Source organism: Siphateles boraxobius, unplaced genomic scaffold (genome assembly GCF_051911475.1).
Source record: "Siphateles boraxobius isolate OS27281-9 unplaced genomic scaffold, OSU_SipBor_1 150, whole genome shotgun sequence".
In the NCBI taxonomy this organism is placed as follows: domain Eukaryota; kingdom Metazoa; phylum Chordata; class Actinopteri; order Cypriniformes; family Leuciscidae; genus Siphateles; species Siphateles boraxobius.
The window spans coordinates 240,001-254,797 of NW_027508756.1; the positions used below are offsets into that span (position 1 = coordinate 240,001).

General features: G+C 43.1%; 1 protein-coding gene across 1 annotated transcript in view; it reads right to left on the reverse strand.

Moving 5' to 3' along the window:
* The window catches only part of ttc39b (tetratricopeptide repeat domain 39B), a 46,648-nt gene that overhangs the window by 9,592 nt on the left and 22,259 nt on the right, over nt 1-14,797 (reverse strand). Inside the window, exons 6-16 of the mRNA XM_077230786.1 lie at nt 13,093-13,160; nt 12,156-12,220; nt 11,371-11,476; nt 11,213-11,278; nt 7,946-8,054; nt 4,190-4,257; nt 2,667-2,726; nt 2,424-2,585; nt 2,239-2,330; nt 2,045-2,165; nt 1,734-1,845 (exon numbers count right to left, since the gene is read on the reverse strand). Coding sequence (XP_077086901.1) covers nt 1,734-1,845; nt 2,045-2,165; nt 2,239-2,330; nt 2,424-2,585; nt 2,667-2,726; nt 4,190-4,257; nt 7,946-8,054; nt 11,213-11,278; nt 11,371-11,476; nt 12,156-12,220; nt 13,093-13,160 — 1,029 coding nt within the window. The remainder of the gene's footprint in view (nt 1-1,733; nt 1,846-2,044; nt 2,166-2,238; nt 2,331-2,423; nt 2,586-2,666; nt 2,727-4,189; nt 4,258-7,945; nt 8,055-11,212; nt 11,279-11,370; nt 11,477-12,155; nt 12,221-13,092; nt 13,161-14,797) is intronic.

The following is a 14,797-nucleotide window of genomic DNA, read 5'->3' on the forward strand; positions in this document are numbered from 1 at the left end:
CAAGACAAGAAAATTCTGATTTCATGATCAATATACCTGCCAACAACTGCTGCTGTGTCTGCCAGCGTTTAAGTCATGCGCATAATCTAGACACCTCGCAAGTGCATAGACAATTTGTGCGCAACTGCCTATAGTCACGGTATCGGTTTAAGTTGGAGAAAATAGCCGCAGGGGAACTTAACCTTCTAGGTGTAAGGGTAGCAGTTTGAATAAATAATAAACATAGCAGTTTGAACTCTTCTCCACTTTATTATACCACACATCAGATCACTAACTCCAAAAACCCGCGACACTCCAGTACCAAGTGTGCACGACCCATTCCTATCTACGGCAAGCCCCGAGGGGAAAAATAGATTGCATACACACATACAACGAGCGCCAGTACATCATTACCGGTATTATAGTAACAGACTTTGTTGGATTCTGTCATGTACAATCCAACAAAGTCTGTTACAATAATAATAATAATAAAAAAGATTTTGAGGACAGTTACACTGTATTGAGACAGTTGAGAAATAATAATAATATTTTTACAGTTTTCAACAATAAGCCAAGACAGCCCCACAACATCCAGAGACTTGAGGTACTCAGGGAGAATCTCATACCTTGCCACAGAGGAGCTTCTTGACTACCTCAGTGACTTCAGACAGGGTGATGGATGAGTCCACCTCCGGGCCCTCAGCCTCTGCTTCCTCAATGGAAGACGTGTCGGTGGGATTGAGGAGATCCTCAAAGTATTCCTTCCACCGTCTGACGACATCCCCAGTTGAGGTCAACAGCTGCCCAGCTCCACTGTAAACAGCGTTGGTAGGGCACTACTTCCCCCTCCTGAGGCGCTGGACGGTTTGCCAGAATCTCTTCGAGGCCAACCGGTAGTCCTTCTCCATGGCATCACGAACTACTCCCAGGCCCGATTTTTTGCCTCCACAACCACCCGGGCTGCAGTCCGCTCGGCCTGCCGGTATCCGTCTAGGACTCATTCTTCAGCTTGACGGCATCCCTTACTTCTGGTGTCCAGGTTCGTGGGTTGCCACCTCGACAGACACCAGAGACCTTACGGCCACAGCTCCGAGCGGCCGCGTCGACAATGGAGGTGGAGAACATGGTCCACTCGGAATCAATATCTCCAGACCCCCTCGGGAACCGGTCCAAGCTCCGCCGGAGGTGGAAGTTGAAGATCTCTCTGACAGGGGGCTCGGCCAAACGTTCCCAACAGACCCTCACAGTAAGCTTGGGTCTGCCGAGTCTGTCCAGCTTCCTCCCCCGCCAGCAGATCAGACTCACCACCATGTGTTGATCAGCTGACAGCTCCGTCCCTCTCTTCACCCGAGTGTCCATAGACATACATCCGGAGGTCGGATGAAACGACTGATGGACCGGAACACGCGTTACCTTTAAAACTGATTACGTAATGTGTGGTGCATCACAGCTAGTGGAAGACGAGCATTTGTGTTTTAAAAAGTATATAAATGTTTATTTTGTTATAAAATGTCCGCTGGTTTGTCTAGATTATTACTCCTCGGCTGGATCGTGCCGAGACTTTGAAGCTGCACTGAAACTCACATTTAGACCTTCGACCCTGTTGGACTCCATTGAAGTCACTATATGGAGAAAAATCCTGGAGTGTTTTCCTTTAAAAACCTTAATTTCTTTTCGACTGAAGAAAGAAAGACATGCACATCTTGAATGACGTAAATAAAGTGAACTCCTCCTTTAATCTGATCTGGACTCACTGGGATCATTGCGCAGCTGCTCCTCCGCTCGCTCGATGGTCACCAGTAAACTCTCCGTATAATCCGCTCGTTTCCCAACGATGGTGAAGCCGTTCCACACGTACATCATTTCCTGTGTGATGGACCATAGATGCATGACTTCCTGCTCTCTTGATTTACATGTGTTTATTCGTTGTGTGTGTGTGTGTGTGTATGTATGTGTGTGTAAAAGTGAGTGAGTGAGTGTGTGTGTGTGCGTGAGAGAGAAAGTGAGTGAGTATGTGTGTGTGAGAGTGTGTGTGAGTGTGTGAGGGAGAGAGAGAGAGACGCACCAGCGCAGGAATGACCAGTTTGACAGGCACGGCCGCCGAGTATCTCCGGGATTTCCTCACGGCAAACTTCTCTGTGGGGATGGACTTCCCGGCCAGACGCTGCTTCAGTCCCTCCACCTGCCTGAGGAACACCAGAGCATCAGCCTCACACACACACACACACACACACGCTGATGAGAGAGAGAGACACACACCTGAACAGATCCACGATACTCTCTCCGCTCGCCTTCACCTCCTCCTCCGACATCATGCTCAGAATAGCAGCTTTCTGATACACGTAGATGGCCTGAAACCAACCAACAAACACACACACACACTCATCATGCTTCGGGAAAGTTTTTGGTCTGTGAGTGAGTGTGTGAGTGAGTGTGTGTGTTACCTTAGACCATCGGCTCTCTCTGCACAGTAGATCAGCGTATCGGTACGCATCGGTCCACTGTTGCTGGAAGGAGTGGCACCACATCAGCTCCCAATAACACAGATGATGCACCTGACGCCACTGCTGCTGCGTCGCGATACACTCCTGGAACTTCACCACCGCCTGAGGGATTCACACACACACACACACATTACCACACGAGCCACAGCTGCACACATGAGCGCAGACGTCACACACCCTCACCTTCTCAAAGTTTCCCCTCAGTAGGGCGATCCGAGCCGAGTAAAACAGGATGATGGAGCCCTGAAACACAAACACAGAGTTGAGCTGCTCGTGATCAACAGGAAATAGAGTAACAGATTATTGTAACAGAGTAACGGATTACTGAACAGAGTAACGGATTATTGTAACAGAGTAACGGATTACTGAACAGAGTAACGGATTATTGTAACAGAGTAACGGATTATTGTAACAGAGTAACGGATTACTGAACAGAGTAACGGATTATTGTAACAGAGTAACGGATTACTGAACAGAGTAACGGATTATTGTAACAGAGTAACGGATTATTGTAACAGAGTAACGGATTACTGAACAGAGTAACGGATTATTGTAACAGAGTAACGGATTATTGTAACAGAGTAACGGATTACTGAACAGAGTAACGGATTATTGTAACAGAGTAACGGATTATTGTAACAGAGTAACGGATTATTGTAACAGAGTAACGGATTACTGAACAGAGTAACGGATTATTGTAACAGAGTAACGGATTATTGTAACAGAGTAACGGATTACTGAACAGAGTAACGGATTATTGTAACAGAGTAACGGATTACTGAACAGAGTAACGGATTATTGTAACAGAGTAACGGATTATTGTAACAGAGTAACGGATTACTGAACAGAGTAACGGATTATTGTAACAGAGTAACGGATTATTGTAACAGAGTAACGGATTATTGTAACAGAGTAACGGATTACTGAACAGAGTAACGGATTATTGTAACAGAGTAACGGATTATTGTAACAGAGTAACGGATTACTGAACAGAGTAACGGATTATTGTAACAGAGTAACGGATTATTGTAACAGAGTAACGGATTACTGAACAGAGTAACGGATTATTGTAACAGAGTAACGGATTACTGAACAGAGTAACGGATTATTGTAACAGAGTAACGGATTATTGTAACAGAGTAACGGATTACTGAACAGAGTAACGGATTATTGTAACAGAGTAACGGATTATTGTAACAGAAAACGTAATGTGGGGTTTCTGTGCATCGGTTGATGATTGGATGTTCAGATGTGGGCGTGGCTTTCAATTATGTAGGCAGGGCTGAATGTGAGCTTGCAGTGCATTGAGGAAAGTGAGTGTGTGTGGGAGTGAGTGAGTGTGTGTGAGAAAGTGTGTGTGTGTGTGTGTTTGAGAGAGTGAGTCAGTGTGTGTTTGTGTGTGTGTGTGTGTCAGTGAGTGAGTGTGTGAGTATGAGTGAGAGAGAGAGAGAGAGTGTGTGTGTGTGTGTGTGTGTGTGGGAGTGAGAGTGTGTGTGTGAGTCTCTGTGTGATTGTCCGGGGCTCCAAGCATTGTATTTGTGTTCAATGGATCAAAGCGCGCACAAAACAAGGAGCCCTGCACGCATCTGTTTGTGTGTGTGTGTGTGTGTGTGTTTGTGAGAGAGTGTGTGTGTGTGTTTGTGAGAGAGTGTGTGTGTGTGTGTGTGTGTGTGTGTGTGTTTGTGTGTGTGTGTTGAGGTTCTCACTCGAGGAAATCTCTCTATGTACGGCTCCAGCAGAGCTTCGGCCTCCACCAGGTTTCCCTCCCCAGTGCCTGAAAACACATAATACACACTCAGTATTACGACACAAACAGCAGCTGCATGAACAGGATAACTTCACAATAAAACACAAACATTGCAGATTCAAGATTCAAGAGAAGTCTGGAATACAACACATGATTTTTGCCCCGATTTTCAGACTAGACGCATCGGAAGTAAACTAATATAAAATATATTATTTATTTATTATTATATATATTCAACTGAAATGAATATATTATTTTAAAAAACTTGCCATTGCATTATTTATCATTTTCATTTAGTTTAACTTGATGTACTAATAAAACTAAAACTGAAATAAAAATTAATAACAACAAAATAAATAAAATAAATACAAAACTAAAAGCTTGTTTAATTGTTTGAAATTGAAGAAATTAAGACAATACTAAAAACATAAACATGTATTGTAACTTTACAGTTGTACTGTTATACTATTTCTGAATAATAAACTGAAATAAACAATAAAAACTATACAGACATTTAGAATATATATAAGTCAGGGTTATAATTGTCAAAATAAGAGAGGAGGTGTTTGAATTTAAATTAAATATTTAATGAAAAACTAAACAAAAAATAGAAATGTTGACTTGGCAATAAACTGAAATAAGTTTAATTTGAAGCACTAAAATTATTAACTGGAAATAAATAAAAACTAACTAAAACCGGAACTGAAATATAAATAAATTAAACTTAAATAGCAATTAAAAATACATAAACTGACAAAAGCACAATGAAATGGCTAATTATTTTAACTAAAATTAACATATTAAAATATAAGCTAATTAAAAATATTAATATAATTATAATAAAACTAAAAAAATGCACTGATATATACACCATATTGCCAAAAGTTTTGGGTTGTCTACCTTTACATGTGCATGAACATCCTATTAATGACATCACATTCTTAATCCGAAGGGTTTAATATGGAGTTGGCCACTCTTTGCAGCAATAACAACTTCAACTCTTCTGGGAAGGCTTTCCACAAGGTTTAGGAGTGTGTTAATGGGGATTTGTATCCATTCTTCTAGAAGTGCATTAGTGAGGTCCGGCACTGATGTTGGACGAAAAACTCTCAGTCTCACTGTAATTCATTCCTAAACTGTTCTATCGAGTTGATTTCAAAATCTGTGTAGCCACTCCTTTACATAAAGTTGGGAGCATGAAATTGTCTAAAATGTCTTGGTATGCTGAAACATTAAGAGTTCCTTACACTGGAACTTAAGGGGCCAACCCCTGAAAAACAACCCCACACCATAATCACCAAAAGTTATGGTGTGGGGTTGTTTGGTGGAGGGGGGATTATGGTGTGGGGTTGTTTGGTGGAGGGGGGGTTATGGTGTGGGGTTGTTTGGTGGAGGGGGATTATGGTGTGGGGTTGTTTGGTGGAGGGGGGATTATGGTGTGGGGTTGTTTGGTGGAGGGGGGATTATGGTGTGGGGTTGTTTGGTGGAGGGGGATTATGGTGTGGGGTTGTTTGGTGGAGGGGGGGGGGTTATGGTGTGGGGTTGTTTGGTGGAGGGGGGATTATGGTGTGGGGTTGTTTGGTGGAGGGGGGATTATGGTGTGTGGTTGTTTGGTGGAGGGGGGATTATGGTGTGGGGTTGTTTGGTGGAGGGGGGGGGTTATGGTGTGGGGTTGTTTGGTGGAGGGGGGATTATGGTGTGGGGTTGTTTGGTGGAGGGGGGGGGGTTATGGTGTGGGGTTGTTTGGTGGAGGGGGGATTATGGTGTGGGGTTGTTTGGTGAAGGGGGGATTATGGTGTGGGGTTGTTTGGTGGAGGGGGGATTATGGTGTGGGGTTGTTTGGTGGAGGGGGGATTATGGTGTGGGGTTGTTTGGTGGAGGGGGGGGTTATGGTGTGGGGTTGTTTGGTGGAGGGGGGTTATGGTGTGGGGTTGTTTGGTGGAGGGGGGGGGGTTATGGTGTGGGGTTGTTTGGTGGAGGGGGGATTATGGTGTGGGGTTGTTTGGTGAAGGGGGGATTATGGTGTGGGGTTGTTTGGTGGAGGGGGGATTATGGTGTGGGGTTGTTTGGTGGAGGGGGATTATAGTGTGGGGTTGTTTGGTGGAGGGGGGGTTATGGTGTGGGGTTGTTTGGTGGAGGGGGGATTATGGTGTGGGGGGATTATGGTGTGGGGTTGTTTGGTGGAGGGGGATTATGGTGTGGGGTTGTTTGGTGGAGGGGGATTATGGTGTGGGGTTGTTTGGTGGAGGGGGGGTTATGGTGTGGGGTTGTTTGGTGGAGGGGGGATTATGGTGTGGGGTTGTTTGGTGGAGGGGGGGTTATGGTGTGGGGTTGTTTGGTGGAGGGGGGGGTTATGGTGTGGGGTTGTTTGGTGGAGGGGGATTATGGTGTGGGGTTGTTTGGTGGAGGGGGGGTTATGGTGTGGGGTTGTTTGGTGGAGGGGGGGTTATGGTGTGGGGTTGTTTGGTGGAGGGGGGATTATGGTGTGGGGTTGTTTGGTGGAGGGGGGGTTATGGTGTGGGGTTGTTTGGTGGAGGGGGGGTTATGGTGTGGGGTTGTTTGGTGCAGGGGGGATTATGGTGTGGGGTTGTTTGGTGGAGGGGGGGGGTTATGGTGTGGGGTTGTTTGGTGGAGGGGGGGGGTTATGGTGTGGGGTTGTTTGGTGGAGGGGGGATTATGGTGTGGGGTTGTTTGGTGGAGGGGGATTATGGTGTGGGGTTGTTTGGTGGAGGGGGGGTTATGGTGTGGGGTTGTTTGGTGGAGGGGGGATTATGGTGTGGGGTTGTTTGGTGGAGGGGGGATTATGGTGTGGGGTTGTTTGGTGGAGGGGGGGGGGGTTATGGTGTGGGGTTGTTTGGTGGAGGGGGGTGTTATGGTGTCGGGTTGTTTGGTGGAGGGGGGATTATGGTGTGGGGTTGTTTGGTGGAGGGGGGATTATGGTGCGGGGTTGTTTGGTGGAGGGGGGTTATGGTGTGGGGTTGTTTGGTGGAGGGGGGTTATGGTGTGGGGTTGTTTGGTGGAGGGGGGTTATGGTGTGGGGTTGTTTGGTGGAGGGGGGATTATAGTGTGGGGTTGTTTGGTGGAGGGGGATTATGGTGTGGGGTTGTTTGGTGGAGGGGGATTATGGTGTGGGGTTGTTTGGTGGAGGGGGGGTTATGGTGTGGGGTTGTTTGGTGGAGGGGGATTATGGTGTGGGGTTGTTTGGTGGAGGGGGGGTTATGGTGTGGGGTTGTTTGGTGGAGGGGGGATTATGGTGTGGGGTTATTTGGTGGAGGGGGGGTTATGGTGTGGGGTTGTTTGGTGGAGGGGGGGTTATGGTGTGGGGTTGTTTGGTGGAGGGGGATTATGGTGTGGGGTTATTTGGTGGAGGGGGGGTTATGGTGTGGGGTTGTTTGGTGGAGGGGGATTATGGTGTGGGATTGTTTGGTGGAGGGGGGATTATGGTGTGAGGTTGTTTGGTGGAGGGGGGATTATGGTGTGGGGTTGTTTGGTGGAGGGGGGATTATGGTGTAGGGTTGTTTTTCAGGGGTTTCAACTCCATATTAACCCCTACAGATTAAGAATGGGATATCATTAAAGTTCATGTGCATGTAAAGGCAGACGTCCCAAAACCTTTGGCAACATAGTGTATATAAATATATCTATAGCTGATTTTAGAGACCATCTGATGCCCAGTTTTCCTCTGTAACCAAAAGTGTGTTTCAGCGTTGGTTACCGAGTATCAGAGAGACGTAAGTGTTGTAGAAGAGCAGCGTCAGCACACACAGGATTGATCTGAGACTGTGACCACAGGCACCGTCCCGCAGCTGAGACAGACCGAACTCCTGCAGGAGAGAAACAGCAACCGTTAGAGAGTGTGTGTGTTTGTGTGTTTGTAGATTACATTAGACCTCGACCGATTGACTGGCCGGCCGATCAGTGAGCAACACACATCCAGTTTGTAAACCGAATAGTAAACTCTTTCATGTCTTCCTGAGCATAAACGGACATACTAGAGCCATATTGAGTTTGTACGCTATATTGATACGTTTTTAATAAACAATAGGCAGAGGTGGAAAGTAACGAATTACATTTACTCGCGTTACGTAATTGAGTCGTTTTTTTGTGTACTTCTACTTTAAGTAGTTTTTAAAATCTGTAATTTTACTTTTACTTAAGTACGTTTTGTTTGAAGTATTGTACTTCGCTACATTTGAAATCATATCCGTTACTGAGTAAAAAATAATAATACAAGGGAGAAAAAAAAATAAATAAAAAAAAATAACACTCCGGAAACTACTGCATTGATTGAAGGGCGGGAGAACAAACACGCAATATAAGGTGACGCAGACCCAGCTGAAGCTGACTGCGAAGCGCCCTCGAATTTTTATGAAGCGGATTATGGCCAGTATGGAAATACTTTGGATGTAAAAAAGTGTGGTTGTCATCGAGGATAGATATCCAATTTGCAAAAAAAGTGGACACAAAGTGGCTGCAAAAGGAGGATACAGAGGACACCATCCCCCTGCAGATAAAGGTATGTCCCAATTATAACTTAAGGGGTAAGTTCGGCGTTTTACAAGTAAAGCCCTGTTTTAAGATCGTTTCTGATGAAATCGAACGGTTAAGATTTAAACTTGGACACATGCTGCTGTCCCGAGAATTTTAGGTTTTTGTGTTAGCACCCCCCACCTATACAATGGTTTCATAGGGGCACAGGAACAATCATTCATATAAACGCATTAAACTTTAGTTTACAAAGACGTGAAACTCACCGAGTGGTCTGTGTTGTTCACTGATATGCTCACGCAACAATCGCTGTAAAAGAAGCTTTTGGGTGGGGGGTCCAAAAATCTTAATTTTTTTGATTTTAACATGCAAACGACACATTTCTGAACACTTTATTAAACAGAAATTTGCTGTTGGTGTATTAGCCTAAAACAACATGCTCGCCAGATTGTTGATCTAAATACCCCTATGTTGTTAGAATTTACTGTTTACCAGCTTTTAGGTTTTTGGTCATTTCCTTGATTTAATTTTTTTAATTCTTTTTTTAAATTAAAACTCACATCATAAAGTGTGATATTTTTTTTACTTTGAGCAATTCTGGAGCTATAATTGACTCTTAGGAGCATATAAAACAAAACAGCTCCTTGGAAAAAATGAAATGCAATATTGTAGTAGTTATAAACAAAGGTTTATTTTAGTTCAGATTAGTTTGAGGGCTGCAACTGTATTCATAATGTCAAAATAAAACCGACGTAATGTTACTTGAAGGCATTATAGCCTACTATTCCTGCCAAACTTCCATGGTTGCAGTTAGTGTTACTACAGTAAATCCATGGTGAATGTTGCTGATCTGTGGACACTGGATAGTTCATTCATGGCACAATGTTTCTTCCTGGTTTCCTCGTCAGTGCTGTTTGATCCGTTAATAACGGAGAAATGTGAATGTTTCTCACTAGATCTCGCAGGAGTCGCAGCCATGTTATTACTTCTGTGACTAATTCAAATTCTTCCTTTACTGGATCTCTTATTAGCGCTGTGTAGTAACAGTGTCGCTTGATCAAGATCGGCTCGCGCTGCTTTGGTCCAAACTGATAAACGGTCCGTCAACCACACAATAACGAGCAGTTTCGTTCTGCTTGCATCACGTTTGCCATAATGTTGGGCAATGTTGTGGTGGCTCCAGCGGATTATGAGCGCGCCTACCACGCGCAACGCGCCTACATTTGAAATAACGAAATTGGAAAATGAAAAAACGAAACGGAAAAATGCCCCCCTCCCCTCCCCCCCTCAAAAACTCCCCGGTTCTACACGATTCACGTAAATGACCCAATTGACCAAGAAAACGGCGATTGTCGGCGAAAAGCGTCAAGTTTGCAGGTGTGAAAACACGCAAAATGATGGATGGATGAATACATGGAAAGTAGAACTGTGCAATAAATCCAATCGCGACATGGTCTGTGAATATTTAAGCGCAAAAATACTGCTATGTAAATATATAACCTGCTTGTTCTGCGTTTCTGTGAATCGGTGTGAATGAGCTGCTCCGCTTGGTCTACTACATACTCAAGTACGCGTGGTGTTTTCAGCATCTCACAAAAACTTTGAGTACATGATGAATACTTGAACATTTCCAGAGCTGCTCTGAGAGAACGCCTAATGAGCATTTTCATCATTTTATTTGAGAAAAACCATTGTCAAATACACTTTGAAACAGGTCTTCACTACAACCCCTGTCAAAATAAAAGTTTGGTTTAACTAGGAGAAATTATGACAGAAATGTATTACTATTGTAGGCATACAATAGAACATACTTCTCAAATAATAATAATAACAACAACAAGAATAATACAATTTATTTAAACATTAATTAAGGCATATATTTTTTGTTCATGGTTTAATTTAGTAAATCTCTTTTTTGCAGCTCTTCCCCAAAAAATAAAAGGACACAAGTTTAAATTTTAATTTGATTGCCACCGTTTTTGATAATATATTTGGATTAAATCATAAAAAGAAACATTAATTTTCTGAATAAAATACATTTCATAGGACTATATTATTCTTAAATAAAATAAAATAATTATAAATGTTAAAAATGAGTTGTTAATCTAATTCATTATCAATTACTGAATTTAATTGATTAGACATGTTCTATTGAAATTTAAATAAAACAAACAAATGGTTTCAAGTTTGTTATAATAAAAGCATTTGTTCAACCCCCCAAAAAACTGTTTTCTTTAATTTAACTGTCATTTTAACTGATGATAATAATAACCATAATTTAATAATACCGTTTATTAATTTAATAATTGATTAATACTGTAAACCGTGATATTTCCTGAGACGTTATCATACTGTGAAAAACTCACACCATTACAACCCTACACGGGAGAGTGAACTTTCAAGTGCTTCGATTCTGTGAATCCTTTTGCGAAGCAATTGTTCGTTAGATTCAAAGTTTCGAAAAGCTTAATTTCTATCTCCACCAGTTACTCACTCGGTTCCCTGAGAAGCCGATGAACTCCAGCAGTCGCAGGATTCGTGCCGGTAGTAAAGACAGCATCTGACACACAGAGTTCAAGCATCACTTCTAGTTTATCCACATGCACAATGACTCTCAGGGTAATCTCTGCACTTCCTGTCTCATTAACTGACCAGGTTGAAGGAGCCAATCCCCAGCTTGACTCCGCCCTCAAACTGTCTGAAGGCCTCGCTATCTCCGCCCACTCCCTGAGGCATGTTCGACACATTCTGGCAGTCCCTAAACACACACACACACACACACACACACACACACATACACACACACACACACACACACACACACACACACACACACACACACACACACACAATATGAGATGTATATTTTCTAATGTATTTTATCTCTAAATTGATTATTGAAAACAGTTGTTCGCAAAAATTATAATATAATATCAATTATTATATTACATTACAATATATTAGTATAAATTATATTATTTTAAATTGTATTAAATATTATTAGATAAATGTCAATCATTTGTTAACAAACAACTATGCATTACTTCAATGAGCTCATTGTTTCTGCCTTAAATTATTACATTGTTAAAATTAATACATTATTTTGTATATGTAAATTTCTGAAATACAAAACTTAGTTTCCTCTAATAACAGATCCTTCTAAATTATAATGTGGACTCATGCATTTTCTGTAAAGCTGCTTTGAAATGATGTGTGTTGTGAAAAGAGCTATACACATAAATGTGAATTGAATTATATTATATTATTTAATATATTATATTAAAATGTAATAATAATACATAACGGTTGCTTATATGCTATAATTGAACAAACTGTTTATAATATAAATACAATATTTGTATGGCTTTCATGCAGTATATTAAATCATATTTTGAATACAGGCAACAACAATCCATTATTGTTGATTTCAGACTCACTTGTAAATTTGATAACTTGTGCGTACTTTGATTCCTCCTTTAATAAAACTGATCATGTTTTCATCCTGAAATAAACAGAAGGCAGTGTATAATATAATGTGTATATTTGTATAAATGTGATATTCGTCTTATATTTCATATTATTATCTTTATTTATATTACAAAAGCTTGTTTCCAAAAAAAAAATAGAAAGGGTAATTGTGACTTATCTAAAAATTCGGACGTGTCCCCTCACAATTGTAAGATTGTCTTAATTGACTTTTTTCTCAGAATTGCAAATAAACTTGCAATTGCCTTTTTTTATTGTGTGCTGGAAACAAGCTTCCATAAATCTTGATTTATTATTGCAATACATATTCTTAGATTATATTTTAGGCATGGTTTAGTAATATGAATAGCCATTAACATGGCGCATGCGGATGTTATTTTGGTAACACTTTACAATAAGGTTCATTAGTTAACATTAGTTAATGTATTAACTAACATAAACTAACAATGAGCAATACATTCGTTACTGTATTTGTTAATCTTTGTTAACGTTAGTTAATTAAAATCCAGCTGTTCATTGTTTGTTCAGGTTAGTTCACAGTGCATTAACTAATGTTAACAAGATTTTAATAATGTATTAGTAAATGTTGAAATTAACATTAATAAAGATTTATTAATACTGTATAAATGCGGTTCATTATTAGTTCATGGTAACTAATGTAGTTAACTAATGTTAACTAATGAACCTTATTGTAAAGCGTTACCGTTATTTTTTGTGTGTATTTTGTTTGATTTCATTGGTTTGTGTGCAAGTATGTTTTTGCTGCTATAACATGTTCAGTTTGGATTACTAATGAAATATCGTATCGTATTTTAAAAAAAAACTGATGCCAAGTTATTAGTCAAGCCGATGTAAACACAATGGACTGAAGTGAAACGGTTCACTGACCTGTACAAATGTTAGTGTGGCTTTCTGCAGCAAACACTCAGCGTAGCAGATCTCCGCATGCATCTCCTCTGCACACACACACACACACACACACACACACGAGTAAGAACTGACTGACTGCATTATGCCAAGTGTAAAGTTTGGTGGAGGGGGGATTATGGTGCGGGGTTGTTTGGTGGAGGGGGGGTTATGGTGCGGGGTTGTTTGGTGGAGGGGGATTATGGTGTGAGGTTGTTTGGTGGAGGGGGGGTTATGGTGTGGGGTTGTTTGGTGGAGGGGGGGTTATGGTGTGGGGTTGTTTGGTGGAGGGGGGATTATGGTTTGGGGTTGTTTGGTGGAGGGGGGATTATGGTGTGGGGTTGTTTGGTGGAGGGGGGATTATGGTGTGGGGTTGTTTGGTGTAGGGGGGATTATGGTGTGGGGTTGTTTGATGGAGGGGGGGTTATGGTGTGGGGTTGTTTGGTGGAGGGGGGGTTATGGTGTGGGGTTGTTTGGTGGAGGAGGGATTATGGTGTGGGGTTGTTTGGTGGAGGGGGGATTATGGTGTGGGGTTGTTTGGTGTAGGGGGGATTATGGTGTGGGGTTGTTTGGTGGAGGGGGGGTTATGGTGTGGGGTTGTTTGGTGGAGGGGGGGTTATGGTGTGGGGTTGTTTGGTGGAGGGGGGATTATGGTGTGGGGTTGTTTGGTGGAGGGGGGATTATGGTTTGAGGTTGTTTGGTGGAGGGGGGATTATGGTGTGGGGTTGTTTGGTGGAGGGGGGATTATGGTGTGGGGTTGTTTGGTGGAGGGGGGATTATGGTGTGGGGTTGTTTGGTGGAGGGGGATTATGGTGTGGGGTTGTTTGGTGGAGGGGGGGTTATGGTGTGGGGTTGTTTGGTGGAGGGGGGATTATGGTTTGGGGTTGTTTGGTGGAGGGGGGATTATGGTGTGGGGTTGTTTGGTGGAGGGGGATTATGGTGTGGGGTTGTTTGGTGGAGGGGGGGTTATGGTGTGGGGTTGTTTGGTGGAGGGGGGATTATGGTGTGGGGTTGTTTGGTGGAGGGGGGGTTATGGTGTGGGGTTGTTTGGTGGAGGGGGGATTATGGTGTGGGGTTGTTAGGTGGAGGAGGGATTATGGTGTGGGGTTGTTTGGTGGAGGGGGGATTATGGTGTGGGGTTGTTTGGTGGAGGGGGGATTATGGTGTGGGGTTGTTTGGTGGAGGGGGGGTTATGGTGTGGGGTTGTTTGGTGGAGGGGGGTTATGGTGTGGGGTTGTTTGGTGGAGGGGGGATTATGGTGTGGGGTTGTTTGGTGGAGGGGGGATTATGGTGTGGGGTTGTTTGGTGGAGGGGGGATTATGGTGTGGGGTTGTTTGGTGGAGGGGGGGTTATGGTGTGAGGTTGTTTGGTGGAGGGGGGATTATGGTTTGGGGTTGTTTGGTGGAGGGGGGATTATGGTTTGGGGCTGTTTGGTGGAGGGGGGATTATGGTGTGCGGTTGTTTGGTGGAGGGGGGATTATGGTGCGGGGTTGTTTGGTGGAGGGGGGATTATGGTGCGGGGTTGTTTGGTGGAGGGGGGGTTATGGTGCGGGGTTGTTTGGTGGAGGGGGGATTATGGTGTGGGGTTGTTTGGTGGAGGGGGGATTATGGTGTGGGGTTGTTTGGTGGAGGAGGGATTATGGTGTGCGGTTGTTTGGTGGAGGGGGGATTATGGTGTGGGGTTGTT